Below are 20,349 nucleotides of genomic sequence, written 5' to 3' on the forward strand. Positions count from 1 at the left end.
CCCACAAGGACCACGGCTGCCCACCCGTGTGTGGGTGCCAGGGGGCCAGATCCACCCGAGAGAAATGGAGCTGTGACAGTGGTATCCTATAAAAACGGGACCGGGGGGTGAACGCGAAGTCAAACCCTTCACCTGTTTCTCCTTTTACACCAGAGCGGGAGGCCAACGGCAGCGCCGGGCGGCGGAGGCTCCCTGAGGGAAGGCCCCGCGGGGGTCACTTCTCCCGCGGCGAAGCCAGGCTCTGGCCCCGAGGAACGCCATTCCCCTCCGGGCAGGGCGGCGGGGGGTGGCCGCGGGCGGAGGAGGGGCTGCCGCGGCTTTAAACTTGCCGGGGACGGCCGCCCCGCCCGGGGCAGCGGGGTCTCCTCAGCGCTCGGCGGGGACGCGCCGCCGCCTCCCCGCTCCATCCCCCGCAACGGCTCTCCTCAACTTCGGCCCGGCCGGGCGGCTCCTCCGCCCCGGCAGCACCATGGCAGGCAGCGGGGCGGCGGGCTCCGGCCGCCGGCGTGCCGCCGCGCCGGCGGTCCGCGGCGGGCTGTGAGGGGGTCCCCCCCCTCTGCCCCGCGGGGGGTGCCGCGGCCGCGCGGCCCGGCAGCGCCGCCACCGCCGCCTCCCGCCTTCCCGCCTTCTTCCCGCCTCCCGCCCGCCATGGCCGCCCGCGGAGCCGAGCGGTGCGGCGCGGAGCGGCGCGGCAGTGCCGGGGTCTCGCCGCTGCCTGCCAGCGCCCCGTGAGGGGGGACAAGCGGGGCGGTGTGTCCCTGCGCTCAGTCCTGCCCCCCCTCCTCCCCGGAGCGGAGATGTGCGAGACCCGCGCGAGGGGAGTCGCCTCCTAGACCGGCAGCCAGGATGGTGCACCTGCAGCCCCTGCCCCTCGTCGTGGTCCAGGGCGTCCTCCAGCTCGTAAGTCTCCTTCCCCGCGCCCCCGGCCCCCTGCCGCAAGGCTCGGGGGGAACCGGCGCCCTTCCCGCCGGGGAGGGCGGCAGGCGCGGTCTCCTCTGGAGGCAAAGGCAGGGCTGAGTCCGAGCAGCCCGCACCACACCGGCGGGCAGCCTCCCGCAGCTCGACACCTATTTTTATTTCTTTTTTTTTTTTTTTTCTTTATCTTTGAGCGGGTCTTTCCCTCGCGTTTGCTGCTGGGCGGGCTTGTTTGGGATCGCGGGGCTCTCGGGTGCTCCAGCAAAGAGCGGCCCCGGGAGCCGGGGGTCCGCCGGCCCCGGGATGCGCCGGGAGCCGCCGTGGAGCCGGGTACCGCGGGCCGGTGGGTGGGTGCCGAGTAACACCCGAAACTGTCCGTTCCCGAAAAGTTTTCTGCTGTCCTCAAGCGCCTCTTTTCGTGTGCACGACAGAGCGGGATGTGCAGGTAGAGTCACCTGCGCTTTGAAAGCTCCCGCCTTAGTTTCGGCTTGCTGCAGCGCACGCGAAGGTTTTTGTTGCTTTTTCTTATAAACTGTCGCACATGCCTGTATTACATGCTACATGTTCCTTTGCACGCAGTGGGGGAATTTGGGGACTGACGTGGCGACAAGGTGAAATGCAGACTTCAAAACTTAAAGCTATCCGGGGGGGAGCAAAGCGAGGTGCGGGGCTGGAGACAGGTAGGCGAAGAGCAAACTGCTCCCCGAGGCAGCGAATTATCCTGCTTGGGGGGCATTAACGGTGGAAAACGAATGGTCTTAATGTTCACGTTATTATGGCGGGAGAGGTTAAAAAGAGAAAAATTGTGTTTGCAAAAGAGTTTGCCAATCTTCGCTTTAACAAGTGTTGTTATAATGTTGAAATTCTTTTTTTTCGGGAGGGTGTTCTCTACTCCCATAATTATCTCTGGTTCGTGCTGCAAAAGTTGTGCCTCTCTTCCCCAGCTGCCTTGCATCTGAAAGTTTGTCACAGTAGTCAATAGGGAGTGTGTAATAAACCTTGAAGGGATTAAACACTCTCCTTAAGAACTTGAGTCTAATATTACAGCGTGAGTTGATTGATTAGTTTTCGAGGAAGCTTATGTCAAATTCTAATCCGGTTTTGGATTGTGCTTGTCGTGTAATGTTTTTTGCTCCAGCACTTTATCATAGCAATGAAGTAGCGAGCTGCAGTCCTGCGATAAGGCACACATTTCTTTCACACTCCTATCCTTTTGGACAAGAAAAGGCTGTTTACATTCTTCACATTCTTGCAGCCTGTTTTTCCAGCTAAACAACGCGCAGGGGTGAGAGATGGGAAAGGAAAGCAGTAAATGGATTACAAAGTTGCTGAGCAGAAGGGAAGGAACTAAATAAAAACGCTCCTTCCTCACACCTACAACCTCTCACTCGCTCGCACTGTCCTTTTTATTTTTTTAGACAGATATCAAAGGGATTGATTGAAACTTGTATCAACAGGGATTGGGTTTGTTACACGATGTTTTATGGATGATGTTGGGAAGTTGCTTGCTGTGGTCTTGCATGCCTTGAGTGAAGGCTGACTAAAGAAGCAAAGTCGCTGTCTTGAATCAGACAAAAATCATGCGTAGTCAGTGCAGGTTTTCAGGTGGATGTGGCACTCCGCTCACCCAGGAGAATTCATTTTTTCTGCATTCTTTATATACAAACCAGCGAAGTTTTGGAGTCAATTAGTTTTATAGCTTACATAAATTAGTTTAAATAATAAATTAAAGCAAAATGAGAATGTGTGAGATTTTTGAGGCATTTTAGGTATACCTTTTAATGCTAATCTATTACTAAAAAGTGGTGTAAATACATTTTGGCATACTATTACTGGAACTTCTGGTTAACATCTGGTTAAAGTTACAGCTTAATATAAATTGAGTTTGGAAATGTTTGATGCTGGTGGTAATGCATTGAATACAAGTCTCTGTACTTTTCTTTGTTCTCTGGCCAGTATTTGGAGTGACCGGTGGCTTCCTGGAATCTAATTAGCAGTTTTAGCAGGCAGGGGTTGGTGGTACTAATTCTTGACTTGTTTTTAACCAAAGATCAATGTATTTAATATTAATACAATGCTAAAGGCTCAGCATTTCAGCCAAGAAAGAAAAAATTGTGGGTTTCAGTGTTACAATACAGCAGCATTCTAGTAACCCAGAAATGCTACCATCAAATCTTTCCTGATGGTGCAATCTTAATTTTTAATAAAAACAGAGATGTTAGAATGCAAAATATTTTGGTACTACATTTTAGTGAAGGTAGAAGTACTTTTTTTAATTAGATTTAACTTCAAACGCTTGCTAGGCTTTCAAATACAAAAGTGTTATCTACTTACCTACTTTTTACAGATGCACAAATGTAGGATAAGACCCATGTAAAACTTCACAAATTTGAGGGATGCTAAAGATCATGGCAGACAGTCTCACTGGATTTCTGAAAGCAGTGCTAGCTAGGGGATTGTTTATATGCTGTACCTAATATTGCTCAATCAGAAGTTCATGTTTAGTACTTCCTTAATAGAGTATGGATGTATTTTTGTAGTGTATTCTTGGATTATTATTTTGATTAATAGATGGTGTACCAGTATGCATGCAGTATGAGCACACATATATTTCTTAAACTATTTTGCGTATTTGGGGATATTAAACAGTAAGGAAGCCTGCTGTTGAGTCAGGTTAAGGTGCTAACTTGCTTCTGTATGAATGCGTTCATTTTAAAAGTCGCATTTACCTTACATTGGCAATATACATCAAAACAATAATTTGCAATGCACAGCAGTACATGTCTGGGCTGTTATTGATAAGAAGACCAAAAATTATTGTATTGTATTATCATGAGTAGGTACTCTTGCTTTACTATTAATTTTCAGAAGGCTTTTCCAATTGTCACGTAACTGCTGAATGCCCTGTTAGTTATCTCTTTATAAATAATGGAGTTCTACATGTTGGAAATTGAAAAGACTGAGGTATTAGTATTATATGGTTTATAGTATGCCTGCTAGTGTTTTGTTAAGTTAGTTTTAAATGCCTTAAAGGAGGGGGACTTCTGCCACTTCCCTGGGAATATTATTTGCCATTTTAAAGAAATTATGGGGTTTTTTTTAAAAATGTTGTCAGTATTCAGTATTTTCTTTACGTTTTATTAATTTGCACCTTTAAAATGTCATGTTTCATTACGTTGCTTAAAATAGCTTATATGGGGTCTTTAAAATGTATAACATTTACCCCTTTTCTTTAAGAAAGAAAGAGGGGAAAAAAAATAGAGCTGTACATGGGCTTTCAATCAAGAAGTAGAGTTTGCTTTACCTGTAGATAGCTAGTATAGCCACTACTTTCCCTTTGTCTTGGCAAGGTATAGTTACAGACAACCACTCACAGACAGGACAGGGTAATCGGGCACCTTAACTATTTGTTTATTCCTACATCTTGGCAGTCTGAAGTTAAGAAAGGATTACAGCAGCATTTTCTAGTGCCTATAGTTAAAGTTGTATCAGCATTCCTATCAAGAAACTGTCTTCTAATACTATCATTGGGCAGAGTTGTCACCATGTTATAAATCTAGGAATCAATTATTTTAAAAACCCTTAAAAGCAGTTAATTTTTTCCCAGTAGTATTTGTACAGATGAGAAATAATTAGAAAAAAGACGAAGTATGTTATTTTATGATTTTTTTTTCTCCACCAAGATTGAAGTGTAGCATTTGGTATGAGTGAAATTCAATGACAGTTTATGTTTGTCTTGGACTTTTCAAGGGCTTAATTTTTTACCTATAATTAAAAACAATTTGCCACACAATTAAGCCAAAATTTTTACAGAGATTTTTTTAAAACAGAGTTTAACAACTTGACCTGAAAAGAACATTTATAACTTGCTATAGCACAAGACATTGCTTCATACGCAGAAATAGCTTGAAAACTGAGATAAAACTGCATTTCCATTTAAAATATGTATACCACATGAGGCATAGAAACACAGATGTATGTTCCTCCTGGCTACTTTAATTTTGTCTCCGAAGCCTTGCAAACGTGGTCTGCGTAACATGCCCTTGCAGTGATAATCAGAAATAGGCACCATGCAAAACTTTCAACTCTGTTTTGGAAAGGTAAATGCTTCCCTCTGGTCATCTTGAAGCACACAGATCAAACTCCATCCCCCTTAATTTCAGGGAGATCTTTGTCATGAAATATACCGGGCCCAACATTTCATTTGGTTTATTTTGGTATTTTTCTCGATGCTGTAGGCATTGTAAGCCTACATCTCATTCTTGTGTGAGAAAGTAATAGAAGTAACCCAAGGAATGCAGGCAGTTTGAAGTTGAAGACAGCTCAACAAATGCTGGTTTCAGCAGTCTGAGAATTTATTATCCTGAATGAGGAGTTATGTCTTAAGGTGGATGGGACTAGGTTTAGTTTGCATAGGAGGTTAACATGCAACCCTAAACTCAACTTGCCCTTATGTCACATCTTTTGACCTAGTTCTGTGGAATTGGTGACTGATATTTTTCTGTTTATTTATAGGTTGACTGAAGCACAGAAAGGTTATAGATCCTATTTAAAAACCATACAGCAAGTCTGTTTGACTGATATCCACTAGACCGCAAGATACCCCAGGCTTCCCTAGCACAGGGCATGTAAAATCCAAGTCTCAATCTTTTCATCTGTAACATGGAAAGTATTTTTCTGCCATTGTAAAGCACTTTGAGAGCTGCATGTCAGAGATGTGCTGTAAGTACTTCTCGTTACTGGTAGCGCAGTGTAACCAACAGGGAAGCAAACCAGAAAGATCGGTGGAGCCCAAACGCTAAATTGGGATGCACTGATCGGTCTCACCTTTCTGTTTTGCTTCCTGAGCGTTGGTTTCTGCAAGAAGGGAACTCGGGCATGGGAGTCGAAAGGGTGCAACAGCAGAACCCACTCACTGGTCTGGACTTTCAAGGCATCAAGACCCAGAGAGGTGCAACTCCATTCTAGGTGCACCAAATTCCTCCTATACTGTTGAAAATTTTACCCTTAATCAACGCTTCACAGACAAAAATGTACAAGGAGAAGCAAGAGCTGCTCGGCATGGCACAGCATGGGAAATGAGCACTGGGCAGTAACCGCCACTGGGGTGCCAGCGATTCATAGCCTGTGATCTGTGGGTGATGTTAACCTGTATTTGGCTCAAGTATTGAGTAAGACATGGTAATTCTTGGGCACTTCCAGTAAATAGCTGCAATAAGGAAAGACCAGCACTAGCCTATGCTGAATGGTTTTAAGACAAAAGCTGTAATTCCATAGGTACTGGTCTTCGAAACAGAGCGAGATGTTTTGGTGCTCAGGGAAGACTGTCACTTTGAGTCTTTCACACGTACTTGTCAATGTATCAAAACCAAATGCAGTGAGGAAAAAGGAAGAATTTTTTGCCTTTATCACAAAATTGCTGTGATAAGTGATTATTTAAAAGCATGTGTACTTAACAAGACAGTGCATTTTCTCTGTTAATCTGTCTTCTAGCCCTGATTTTTGCCCACCTCTTTAACTCACCACTTTGCTATACCCATTATAAAGCAAAAATACTGGCCTTGACCTTTTTACTAGACCAAATCTTGCAGAACTGGAAAAGAGGAAAGTGAAAGTTTCCATTCACATGACTATTATAAATTCATCCTGAATTTGATTTCCAAACATTCTATTTTGGAGCAGCTTTGGCCTTTCACTTCGAATCTTAAATATGCTTGTGTATATTTCCCCAAGCCCATTCGTTGTTCCCATTCCATTTTCATTCTCTCAATTTCCCACCATGTTTGTAGCTGTAGTTTATGTAGTTTGTTTAGGTAGTTAAAGAATCAATCAATCAGAGTTAAAGAAAATAACAGGTGGACCTGCTAGGTAGGTTCTGCTTCCAGCAGAGCATCACTACTGTTAAGTAAATCCATGAGAGTCACGTTTCACCCTCTTAGAGTCCCTTTCCCTCAGTTTAGCACTCTTCACACTTGCAGATTTTCTCTGATACTCTATCTACATTAATCCCATTTATCAGTTGTTTCCTTGTGGCTTATACTTCAGAAACTATTACTGTACCCTTGTAGCACTGAAAATGTGCTAGCATCTGTGCAGAGTCATGCAACGTGGTCATGCCCGCACGTCAAGTCACGCACTTGGGATACACCCTGCATTAAATGAACCGATGGAGGAGCCTCAACATAAGGCTGCAGCCCAGGAGTCTGCACCTTATGGCAGGACTCCTTGCAGCATGGAGCACGGGCTGGAGCCTGCTCCCAGACTCCACATACCAAGCACTTGGGATGCTGGAAAAGCTATGGGTCCTGTGCAGAAATATGGGAGTTGTCAGCACTCTGCCAGGTGAGCAAGAGATGGGATGGGGGGTGGATGAGTTTCTGGATGAATCTCACACAAAACCTATGAGGTCTGCAGGTCAGGACTTGGAAAACAATGTTAATTCCTTTTCTGTAGGGAATCTCCTTGTGGGCTGGTGTTCTGTGTCAGCTATAAGCTCAGCTGCAGTTAACAAAGAGGTTCAAGGAAACAAATTAAGAGTGGAGAGGAAATAAAGGGCTATGAAAAATGGCTCCACAGTTCAGACTAAGTAGTTTTGTCCTTGCAGCAGAGATTTCAGTGCTGGCATGATGCTCTGCTCTCCCTGGAATGGCAGCACTTACTGTAAATACAGGATTTGAATGACTTGACTGCAATTTAAGGTAGAATTAAAGAGCTTTAAGAGCTGTAGTTCTTGAGATCAGTTTTCTTTGTTCCAAACAATTGGTAGTAATAGAAGCTATTATTAGCAGGGAAGTGAAAATGAAAGAATAGGGAGAAATAAAAAATAAAACTAAGAATCTAATGTCTCTAAAATCAGTTTTTATGTGCATTGGGACCAATTATGGTTATTGTGTCATTACAGTGCAGAGTTGAGGCTACTCTGAATGCCCTAATTCTGCTTCGCCAGATCCAGCATGTTTGGTTTATGTTTATGATCAGTTGAGAATTTCCTGACTTTATAGTACTGGTTTTTGATGATGACCAGGTATTTCTAATACCATGAATCACCAGTATAAACACAACCTTAATTACCCATTATCTAGGAAAATAAAACACTGCATAGAAGTGCTTCTATATTTGTTCTGTTATTATGTAGATATAAAGGCTTTTTATGGTTTTGATGGAGAAGGAGCTGGCTGCACTTGAGGCTGAGCTGAAGAAAAAGAGCACTGGGACTTGGCTGAGGGAGTAAGAGGTGAATATGAGAGAGAGGAAGAAGATGGAAATAAAACAGCTCCCTGGGCAGGTGGAGTGAGCCTGAGCAGTTACTGCAGGAGGACAGGGACAGGGACAGGGACAGACAGACTGACAGTAACAAGGAATATTCCCACAGTAACACCAAGTTCTGCATGTGAGAGGCCATGGTGGGTCCTTTCTGCTGTTATTCTTCCCACTGGAGAGCATTTGGAAGTGGGATTTTTCCAACCAGCCCCTCAGTAGGGGAAAGCAAAGAAGGAAGATTTGAGTTTTCTGACTTAGTCCATCTCTTTGATTGTACAAGTGCAAGAATCTGGTGATTGCCATGAGCAGTTCAGGGTACTGTTGCTGTTTTCATCCTGTGAAGGGGGATGGGGAACCACAAAGCTTAGCCCCCCAGGAGGGTAGAGTATGGGGCCTTGAAGTTTTTTCCCTCTGAGGCTGCCTGGCTCTCTTCTCCTTGCAAACACCTACTGACCGCTTCTGTTGTTCATTACGTGTTTGGAAAGTTGGAAGTGCTGTTCCTCATGGAGCTTAGAGGCTCTCATGGCCAGTGATTTGTTCTCAAGCCTTCAGCTGTAGCTGTTACTAGTGAGTGTGTTCCTCCACCACTGGCAGCCTTAACCATACGAAGTACTCCCAAGTTGAATTTTCTCCTTACTCCGAGCAGCTGGGTGGTTCTTAGGAGAAGAAACCTTCAGAGATTGTAGTATAGGAATAGGTACATACCAGTAACTTTTCCGTACTCTGTAGTTGGACTTCATGGTACTTTATAGTCAAGATACGTTACATGTGTGCCATCATTATTCTGGGAAACTGAGGGAACAAAGGCTGGCTCAGCATAACAAAATAGAGCCCCAGCGTCTGTTTCCCAGCTTCACCTCCAGTGGACCAGAACATTCTACATAGCAGAACAGACCCTCTCCTTCACTGGCTCATCTTGATACAAAGACAGAGGCAAGGATGAACTTTGTCAGAGGAGAAGCTGACTTCTGTGATGTGTTTGCATCCATGGTGAATGGCGATATGTTGAATAATGTGACTTATTGCTTAGGATTTTTAACCCATTACTATTAAGGCGACACTGCACGTATTTTTCCAAGTTGGATTTTAGTGCTGTACCACATTCTTTCCTCAGATAAAATTCTAATGTATCTACACTTTTAATACAATAAAACACAATAGTTTGGTATTTTTTGTCTCCAAAAGACAAGAAAATGTATAATTAAGATTATGTATTTAAAGTAAAATAAACTGTATGTTGGTTATAGTCATCTCAGAGCCATGTTTTGGCAACTGAGTAAACTCAGGGTTTGTACTAAAAAGAATATGTGAATGACATAAAGAAATAGCTTTATCCCTACCCTTAAGTGACACTTTGACGAGGAAAACATAAAACATAGAAAAACCTCCTGAATATCTTTACAATATATTTTAATATAATTTCAGGACAAAGTATAATTATAATATATTTATGTAATATACTACGGAGCAGAGGTTGCATTATGAGGCCATGGTCTACATGAGTCCATGGAAACTCCACTGTACTCCCTTGGTTCATGAGGTTCAACCCAACTCCAGTCTGGAAGTCAAATATGGGAGCACAAGTCAGTGCCACTAAATCTTGCTGAGAGACCAGAGCGGCAAGATTTAAACCTAAATACGTCTAAGCAACCTCCAGATATAAATGCAGATTTAAATACAGGAGCAACAACTGTATGACTGCTGGTTGTAGGCCATGTAGACATGTGTTCCCATGTGTTAGGAAGGTTAGTATTGCATGTGAGAAACTAAACTCCTTATGTCACAGATTTTAATGTTTAATTTGGGGATAATTAGAAAATTCTCCTCTTGTACTTTATTCTGTTATGGATTCTTAAAATACACTTTTAGTTTGGAGCCTGCTTGGTTTAAAAGCAAATGAAAATGTCTCTAAGATATTCAGAAACAATAAAAGAAAAAGTCAAAAAGCAATATCTTAAGTTAAAGATGAAACTTCAATCTTCAAACTTTTTTTTTTGCTTTAAGGTTAAAGCACTGTAGCAGCTGAAAAGAACTGCTGAATCTGATATTAACTGGCCGGCGACAGGGACATTTTCAGAGTGACATAATATGGAGCAAGGGAGGAGCGAAGCCCAGTCTTTCACTTTCTTGAGCAAAGAGTGTGCCAGGGAGAAGGCTAAAGCCCGTGTTGTTTTCCACTCATTAAACTAACAAAATGCTAATCAGCTTTGTGGAAAGATTCGTAGTAGATAATGTTACCTCTGTCACTGTGGCACCACTGAAGAGTTATCGGGTGTATTTGCCTGGGCCACTTTAAATTAGATGATTAAAACACTTATACGTGACAATCACTAACTAAATTGCACCTCACTTTCTTTTAAAACAGATTAAATTTTGTCCGTTGGCTAATTTCAATTCTATCAGCATTCAAGGCAAGGAAAAGACTGACATTAAACTCTTTATTGGGTTGGGACAAATCCTGTGATACAGCTGTAGTTGTATGCCAGACTCTGCTTCATGTTGCTGCTGAGTCGCTGTGTAGTTTACAGTTATTGAATTAGTCCTCCAGTGCTGGAAACATCCATTTTTGAGTTAATTTTGAATCAAGCTGCACGGTCTTCTGTGCTGAATGACAAATCCATCAGTCTTCTCTGCTTTCCCCTGACTTGGGTCTGCTCTCTGCCGTAAGAAAGTCTCTGGCCCTCCAGGGAGCTTTTGCAAGCTGTACTCTGCCGTGAGCTGCCTGCTTGCCACCTCTTTTTCTCCCTCCCTCCCCACTCCATCCTCCTGAAATTTTTTCCAGGCAGAGAATGCTCAGTTCCTCTGGGAGAAGCAGCAGTTTCCTCACTTTCCTTTTCCTCCTGGAGATGCCCACCTGATCCAAAGTATGGTAGCTAGGACCAGGTAGAAAGACTATCTTCCTTTCTACTGCCCAGTAGAAAAAATACTTCAACTTTGTTTTTTAAAGCAAAACTTACTGTATTTGTATAGGAAACAAAATAAATAGTTAGAGCCACCTTTCCAGAATCATTAGTGGTCATTAGTTCACCCCTTGCTGATAGCTTTCTGTCCAAACTCTCTGGTAGTGGATCAATCCAAAGGCTTTATTGGCTTTGAGTCCTAGGTTGTGTAATGTACTTCTAGAGTGCTTCCATTTAAAAATGTCCATTTTTTAACTTAGTTGTTACAAGGCAAAATCTGAGTGGATATCCACTATTGAAGCAAAAGACTGCAACGTGATGTGGGGGCTGTCAGTTTTTTTTAAAGAAGCAAGTTTTACACAGCTGCAGATGCTATAGACACTGCACTATTTCTCTAAAAAGCATATTTTTCCTTTCTGACACCCTCTCCCTATCAAGGTCTTGCTGTGGCCATGAGCTCTGGTGTGTAAAATTTAGATGAAGACCAAGAGATACAACAAACTGCATTTCCACCACATTAGCATTCTGGGGGCACAGAAGGTTTTTTGTTTTTTTACGCTTTCTCTCCTTCCCCCAACAACCCAAAATACCAGATTTTTTTCTACAGCAGTTCTGGTTAAATCATGGCTGATGTTTTTCCTTAAAGTTCTTAAGAAGTGGCAGAGCCATTCTCATCCATCTCACTCTTCGAGCCTCCTCTTATTTTTCTTCTCACTAAAACTCAGTATCCAGTTCCTGGCACCTAGCTGAAGCTAGCTTAAAATAATACCGAGGTAGCTGAGTGTCTGACAGGAGAATAAATTCGTTCTTGAGTTAGGACCTATTTGATTTAAAATAAATGAAATGCCTCTAAATGTAAGAATGAAAAAAACATGACATACATCATACTCAGATCCCTTTTATGGTATTCACCCCATAATCCTTTTATTCAGATATGCATGACCTATGTATTATCAGCAATGGACAGCCTAACACTGGTGTGACTAGGGAATTTAAACTCCACATTTCATTTAACAAAACCTTTTTGTGGATATTGGATGAGATCTGTTAGTCTGCTTGCTTAGACTGAAGGTTCAGTGTTGCTGTTTTTAATACTTAATGTTGAACAATGGGGAAGGAATGAATTTAAAATAGCTAACTTTGTATTTATGATGACTAAGAGTACCATTCTGCAGAAATTTGCCTTCTGGTGAGTTTGCAATATTCTTTCAATGAACAGCACAGTTATATTTTTGGTGGAATAACAAGATTAATATGGTGAAAAATACAAATATAATAGGTATTGTATCTTTCTTGGGTTTTGATTATTTGGATTGTCTTGTTCAGTTCAGATTAACTACTAGATTTATTTTTAATTGATGTCAATAAAGCTGGTAACTGTGAAGGAGATTCAACTTTATGTTCTATTTAGATATTAAAACTGTAGTCCTGATAACACAAACCAGTAGTCACTTAACTGACTTGTCCCATACCAATGATATTAAAATCCTTCTGCGCATTCAGGGAATATTGAGATAAACTGGTCTGTGAGCAGGTATTAATAAAGCCTGCCCTACTATGAATATGTGCCCTATGTCCCGATTTCTGTCTTACCCACTACAATTATTTAATAGAAATCTAATTATTCCTGAGATCACCAGCTCTGTCAGATCCAATTGAAGTGCACAGAATGGTTGAACAGTTGTTTGAGTGGGACTGACATACAGCCAACAGGCAACAGCATCAGAGGAAGCTTGATTTTCTTAGGAAATGGGCTAAAATAATATTTGAAATAGAAATGAGTCTGAAAGCCAAAACACACCTGCATCCCAATCAGAAGTTCACCAGGACTTCCTGGGGTGGCCACATTTCAGGGTTTTGGTTGTTATTGTATAGACGTGTAGAGGCTACAAAAGACATTTTAATCTTTCCTTGGCTGTAATGAAAACGTGGGCTACTGTATAACTCATTTGGTTCAGGCTCCTCTTCAAAATACTCAACTGGAAAAGAAGGAGTAATCAATTTTAGTGGGGCAAGAAAACCTACACAAAAAAAGGTTTGTTTTTTCTTTTCTCATTTCTTCAGTTTGAGAATAACATCGTAACTAAATGTGGTCAGGAATTTTACTACATTTCTGGAAAATTCAAAGTAATTAAAAGATAGTACAGAAGTTCTCTGTTACAGCTTTGAATTAAACACCTGCAGTTTGCATATAGTGCCTCAGAATGGGATTCAGCAAGCTCCCCACACAGCGGGAAGGGAGATACCTAGCAAGGTCCCGAGAAGAAAGGAGCAGTAGCTTAAAAAGTATCCCTTTTAGAAACTTCAGAGCCTTCCTCTGGGTTGCAAGGATGCCTTCTTTCACTTAGACTAGCAGGCTTTTTAAGGGAAGCTGGTTAGCCTAAGGTAAAACAGCTTTTAATGACTAATTAATAAATAGGTGATAATATCACCATCCTCTCTGTGCAAATAAGTCAGCGCTTATCCCCTAATTAGGGTAGCAGAAGGGAAAGTGAGCCTGCATCTCTCAAGACAGTATCATATTTATCAAGGTAGACAGTTCTTCAGGAGGGTGCTCAGTCCCTGTCCTCAAAGGGACTGAGAGCTGCTTGGATCTACCTTTTGGAGGACGAGAGAGAATAAGTACAAATTTGTTCATCTGTTTTGGAGGTGGGATATGTATGTTCAAATTCAGTGAGAGCAGGAAAGTGACTGTCCTCTCACACCTACCAGAAGATGTACTTGCTCCTGCAAGGAGACATTGGATTAAAAAAACCTAAAAAATAAAATAAAAGTGGTGGAGGCATCATTGCAAGCAGTTTTTCCTCTTTCTTTGACCTTAGCCAAAGGTACGTGAAAACCACATCCTGGATTGGATCCTTTAACAGAAATCAATGAAGGAATGCCTAGACTGGTATCCCAAGAGAACCCATATGTGGATTAGGAGCTCAGGTGCTCAGCAAAGCATGCTCCAAAACAAACTAAAGGGAATTTGCATTCTTAAAACATAAGGACTACTTGGGTCATGCAACTTACAGTGTGGTTTTACAGGTTATAGATTTAGGACCTAGGCATCCATTATGAACCTGTGGAAAAACTGTACTTGCTGTCTCTCAAGCTCTCCCTGCTCTTTTGTTGTTTACTTTAGCAGATGGATACCAGGACAAGCTACCCAATAGTTTCCTGTGATCTAGAATTGCACATACTGAATGCTTCCTAGCATTCTTCCTTAGGTTTTTTTTAGAAGGTCTCATGATAATCCCTAGGAGGTTTCACAGCTGATGGTATCATATTGTTTAGTAGGTTTTTTCCCAATACTATACACAAAGTTTTCCTAATTCCTTCCTCTTATGCTTAGCTATCTTCTTTTCTATCACTCTTGAGAAACTTTGCTTTAGGCTGCATTATTTGCCCTGGGGGACCTTTGTTCCTGGGGACCTTTTCCTCAGAGAACTACAATGTTAGCATTGTGAGTCACAGCAAATTTTGCCTCTTTATTGATCTTTTCTACTGATCATGCGTGTTTGGAGTGACTTCCGTCTTTTTTCTTCCCTCTTTCCTGTTGGTTTTCAGAGAACACCTTAATGGAAAGATATCCGGCAGTGCTGACCCAACTTGTTAGGGTTAAAAGATACCATCTAAGCATACAGGACTCTTGGAGAATTTAGCAATTTTGCAGGTGAAGAAAATGGGCTAGGTTCAGGAGGAAGGCATTGTATTCTGAATAATTCTCTTGGAATATTTTTTCTACTCCAAACTGCGGTGCATTCACTACCAAATTTTTTTATCCATCTCTGGACACATTATCTAGGCAGTTTGGTTTTTTTTCTGGACATCAGCAGTCAGCCCATAAGGATGGGATGCTATGCGTGCTATGTGTATATTCTGAAGATGTGAACTACGTGACTATATTAGCACTATGTGCAAGTTAACAAGCACAACACCAAAAGGTAGGATGAGTACAGTTATGCGGTTTTGATCAGCTCAGAGCTCAGGGAGAACATTCTTGTATCTAGCCAGAAACATTACCAATGTCCCTGACGTATTACTTCTACTGCAAACTCTTCAGGGGTACCTTCTGCTTTGTGTACAGGGCTGAGCACACATCAGTGCTCTGAGTAAATACAGCAGTGGCTGAAAAGAAAAATAACAGCAGGAATTACACATAAACAGATTGTATACCTGAATATTTTGCTCAGTCTCTAATTTCTGATTAAAGAAATATCCCATGAATTCCTGAGGGACGTGTGTCTTTGCAAGCAGTGACAACCTTTGTAACTGTCAATGGGTAAGAAAAACTTCTGTTGAAAGATGCTGTAAAAAAGCATCAGATGTTCTGTTGCTATAAACCTTATATTGCTTCAAATTTCCTGTTCCTGAAAGAAATACGTTTGGAGTAGTCTGTAAAATAGTCTTCTTACCTGGAACCACCACCTGTTTCTCATACAAGTCATCATCTTTATTAGATAAACTTTCCATTAAGAGCTAGACAAGGTGCTAGTTTGTCTTGCAGTAGTCAGAAATAAGAACACTAAATGTTTTGGAGAAATTCATCAATTTGGTTAGGAACATCAAGGTGCTTGCCTATCTGAAATATAGACTGTATGGAAATACAAATAGGTTCAGAGAAGGCTCCAAGTATAGAATTATTGACCCTGGAGGATAAGATACAGAATAACCTTCCTAGGCTGTACTTCGTCAATTTTAAGTAGTGTTTGCAAGGTGAGTAGTTTAACAGTTTCATCCCCCTCAGCAAAGATTTAATAGTAGATGCATCAGAGCTTTTCCTAATTTTTTTTCCTTTTATAAATTACACTACTGTAAAAGTATATTAATGTTCTATGCATTTACTAATGTTCTGTAAGACAGTATAAATAAGTACAACTGATTGACGTAACTCATAAAAGTATATAAATGTGTCTGTTTTTCCAATCTGGTTGCTCATTTTCTGATTGTGGTCTCAATTCTGGGACCAACTGGTTGAGCTCTTTCTATGGTGTGTCACAATCCTGGAAGCGATGGGGTCTGCAAGACTACAACCATGCATAGGATGAAAGATTAAGTCAGTAGATCACAATGAATCTTTCTTTATCTTTGTGAAATATAAATACAATTATCAAAAGATAACTTTTAAGATAAATTCTTCTTTCACATGGTGCTAATCATATGTCTGCACTGGGGTATTTTTAAGTCCATCAGGCAAAAAAAATTTCTGTTTTCTTCAAAATGCTTTTGAGCACTCACCCTAGCCATCTATTCAAGAAGTGCACTGTCTTCCAGACAACTCAAATATGAAGCAGTCCGTGTCTAGCTATATTACCAAGCAAGGAAGAACATCTCATCCTATGACACATTCAGTATACATATGTAAGACAATGTCCTGGGAAGTTAGCAGATGAAAGCTGTTCTTTAAGTCTACCACACAATACAAATATGACTCTTGTTTCAAGGAACATGTACATTTGAAACAAGGAAAAAAGAATTGCTAAATTCATTTATATGCTGCCATTCAAAGCCTATAATTGAGATAATCAACTTCGAGTCATCATGTTTAAAAAATAAAGCTGCTAGGAATTTTTTTTTTCTTGAAATGGATCATATCCAGTGTTTTGGCACAAGGATTTCTCTGAGGAAGGAAAGACTGTACTGGAAGAGTGGGAGGAAGGCGGCGTCAGTGCCTTTTCTGGTAGCCATGCTTGCTTAACCTGGTGAAGGAAGTCCACCCTCCCAGTGATACTGCACTTGAGGAGTAAAAGCACCCTACTAATACTGAGAGGAAGAAGCTAACTTAAGTACTCAGGACCCATCAGTGTCTGTTGAATGGAAAGTTACATTTTTCATTAATATGGAAATTCTGCAGGTTTAATAACACCCCTCCTTTGGATTCTTCAAACCCAACAGCAACAACTTGCAACGATATATTTTGAAAATAACTTTATAATGAAATTTGAAGCAAACAAGATTGTTTAAATCATCTTCTTTGGGAAGATTAGTTTTGGGGGGTTTTATTTTGTTTATACTGTGTTTTTCAGTAAACTATGTCAAAACTTCTCAGTAATGATGGTGATGATGAAAATTTAAGCCTACAAAATCCCTCTGTGAATTCAGTCAATAGTCTTACAGAAGAATGGAACTCCATTTGTTACTGACCTCGAGTTAAGAGTACGACTCATTAACCACTGCTTTCTGAGCCTGAGTCCAGCCACTTTTTCACCCAAACAGTAGTCCGCTCGCCAAGGCAGTAACATCCCAACTTGGAGACAGAGATGCTTGGGAGACTGTGTCAAAAACCTTGATAAAGTAGATGACATTCCTCTGCTCTCTCCTCATCCACAGATCTAATCTTTTGATAAATATTTGGCAATCAGTTTAGTCAAGCATGGTAAATTTAGTAAATCCATGGTAAATCTATGCTGGCTATTCCCCATCATCATCTTCCCCTTCATGAGCCCAGATATGACTTTAGAAAGGATTTGCTTCATGATTTCCCCAGGGGGCTGAAGTAAGTCTGAGCAGCTGGTAATCTCCTGGATTGTTTTTAGCCTTTTCTGAAAATGGTCACTACATTTGGGTTTTTCCTGGTCATCAGGGACCTCCCCCAATCTCAAAGACCTTTCAAACTTGATAGTGAACAGCCTCCTACTAACATCAGCCAGCTCTTTCAGCAGACTTGAATGATACCCATCCATCCCTGTGGACTATGTATGGGTTCAGATTGCTCAGTGGATCCCTGACTCAATTCTCTTCTGCAACCGATAGTAAGGATTATGTAGGGAATAGAATCAAAACTTGAGAGGACTTGAATTAGTTGCACTTAGTTGTGCAAGAGTCAAGTGCATCCCTTGGAGTTCAATACTATATCACTGAGATAGGCAGCACTGTTTTTGTTTCGTGATGGATGCTAAATTATCATTAAGCCAAAATTTAAATAATCATCTGCAAAGGAATAGTTGTTATTCACAATTTTTTCTCTAAATTAGCAAGAAGGGCATGATGGTTCACTTCAAGTCTCTTTAGGACACCTAAGCTTTACTTGCAATGGTAGGTCTTGAGTTTGGTCTTCCAATATTGCAGCAGAGAATGGTCTTGTAGAGGCAGAAGGAAATGTGCTGAAGCATTGGAAATGTTCCTTGTAGACGAGGATGCTCCAGGGGGAGCAGCAATGTGCACTCTCTTGGTGACTCTGGAGCACCAGTCCTCTAAGAACTGCTTCGTTCTCCCATCTTTCTCTATCCCTACATAGTTTGAACATGGTATACTTTTCCCTTAAATCTACATCAGCAGTGTGTAAGATTCAGCAAAAATTTTGAAAACAGCATTATTGTGGGTTAGTCCCATTTTTGGAGTAAAAACTCAAGACCAGCTTGCTTAAAATACTGATTATTATATTCTTTGCTGTGTTATATTTTAGCAATACCCACAGATATAGAAATAATATATGCTTAAGGCAGACACGGGAAGATGATTTGTAATTCTTTGTAAATCTCATCTTTCTGGATTCAGCCAGTGTTTTATGGATAGCAAGCACAGAGGTAAAACTGCCAGCCTATGCTTCAAGCCAGACTCACAACTTTTGCTCCTGCAAAAACAATTTGCATTTTTAATCATCTGTTAGTTTGTGTCCTACATATTAAGGGCTTGTAGAGAAATTATTAAATGGAGAAAATCTAGATAGGCAAATGAACCTCAAAGCAATTATAACACCTGAAAATTTATCAAGTGTAGTGATATTTTTCAGCTATGGAAAGAAATTATCATTAACCATTGTCAAGCGCTTGCAGTTTTCTACCATACAGGAACTTTATTCTCCCCTCAGTTTGTTAGCTGATGTAGTGACAAGCTGTGGAGAGATGACAGATTTAGCTAAGGATTTGGAGTCTGAACACCTGTGCAGTGTCATGTATTTAAAAATAGAACGTGACAGCAAAACACATCAACCCTCTAATGTCCAAATGAAAACCACGGGGGTTTTTCCTTCAACTTTTATCCAGAGAAATAGCTTTCAATCATCACTGTCCAAGTAAAAATACAAAGCAAAAGATGTTTTGTTGAGGTCCAAAATAAACAGGAACAAATTGGCGTGGTAGGCACAGGTGCACCAAAAATATTCGGTAATCACCATTTCTTTCTTCTCAATGATGTTCTGATGGCCTGCATCTTTGAGGGGTGTGGATTATTAATGTTCAGCAGCAATTTCTTGCTGGCGGGTTAGAAGAGGACTGTCGACTAAAGCTACTTTGCATACCTTGACTTCTGTATGACTCACCCAACCCTCCAATGAAGCTAACAAAAAACAACCAAAACATTTTTTGTTTTGTATAATCTTCTCTATGGGAGAAAAAAAGCATAAACCAAGGGCAGAAAGATAAAAACAATCTTGCTTGATTACTGGGTTAGATTTGCGCATTATGCTCTCCTCTGAAGGAGCCGACGTCATTGACAGTATTTGAAGGGAACATCTCTACTTCCCATCTCCTTTAATAGTATCCTTGAAACGTTAATCAAAACTAAAGCACGTAATCTTTTTTTTTTTTTACAGAGGGGAGAAGGTTTCCCAGTCTGTCTGAGATGCTAAGCCTGCTGCAGTCCCCGCCGGCTGGCAGCGTGCTCTGGTCTCCTCTATGGCTGGGCACAAGTACTGGGCAGTACCGTGGGCTGGCAATGAACCCAGGCCATCCCCCTTTTCCCATTACAGAGCGCTAACATTCCAGCATATGCTCTTTCTTCAGCAAAACCTTTGTTTTCAAAGGTCGTTTTTATTCATATTGGGTGAAATAATTCTGAGAGGAGTTTTTAGCCTCTCTTTTCTATTGCAATCCTATTAATCATGTCAAAAAGGATGTTTATTCAGTGTTTTGGGATGACAGTTTTATGTGATTGTGTGATGGGGAGCTAAGGAAGGTCCATATTTAGCTCTTCTGTGCTCTCATTTATGTATGAGAAGGACAGAAATCTACTTTAATCTCAGACAAGAATTAGCGTTTTGGATGATAAAAGCTATCACACATGAATGGGTTGCTTCTTAAAATCAATGAGATAAATTAGACTCCCTGTTTAGGAGCATCTGGCACCCTTAGAACCTAGTTCATATAATGATATCTCTGTTTATTAAAAAGAATTATGTAACAATATGGTTGATTTATTTCAAGATGATTGGCTTAGCAACTTAATTGGACTATGCAGTATACCAGAGCAAAAAGAATAATTTAATTAGCTCATTCATTTGTGGATGACTGGAAGCACTGCTCATCATGCTCGGCTTTTTTAAAGGTGTGCAGCCATTTGGTCCTGCAAG

The 20,349-nt window shown here is 41.3% G+C and overlaps 1 protein-coding gene across 1 annotated transcript in view; it reads left to right on the forward strand.

The window, feature by feature from the left end:
• The first annotated feature begins 240 nt into the window (after window positions 1-240).
• Window positions 241-20,349, forward strand: part of NXPH2 (neurexophilin 2) — a 41,027-nt gene continuing 20,918 nt past the window's right edge. Inside the window, exon 1 of the mRNA XM_072875068.1 lies at window positions 241-900. Within this exon, the coding sequence (XP_072731169.1) occupies window positions 847-900 (54 nt within the window). The 5' untranslated portion in view covers window positions 241-846. The remainder of the gene's footprint in view (window positions 901-20,349) is intronic.

Source organism: Ciconia boyciana, chromosome 10 (assembly GCF_034638445.1).
Source record: "Ciconia boyciana chromosome 10, ASM3463844v1, whole genome shotgun sequence".
Lineage (NCBI taxonomy): Eukaryota > Metazoa > Chordata > Aves > Ciconiiformes > Ciconiidae > Ciconia > Ciconia boyciana.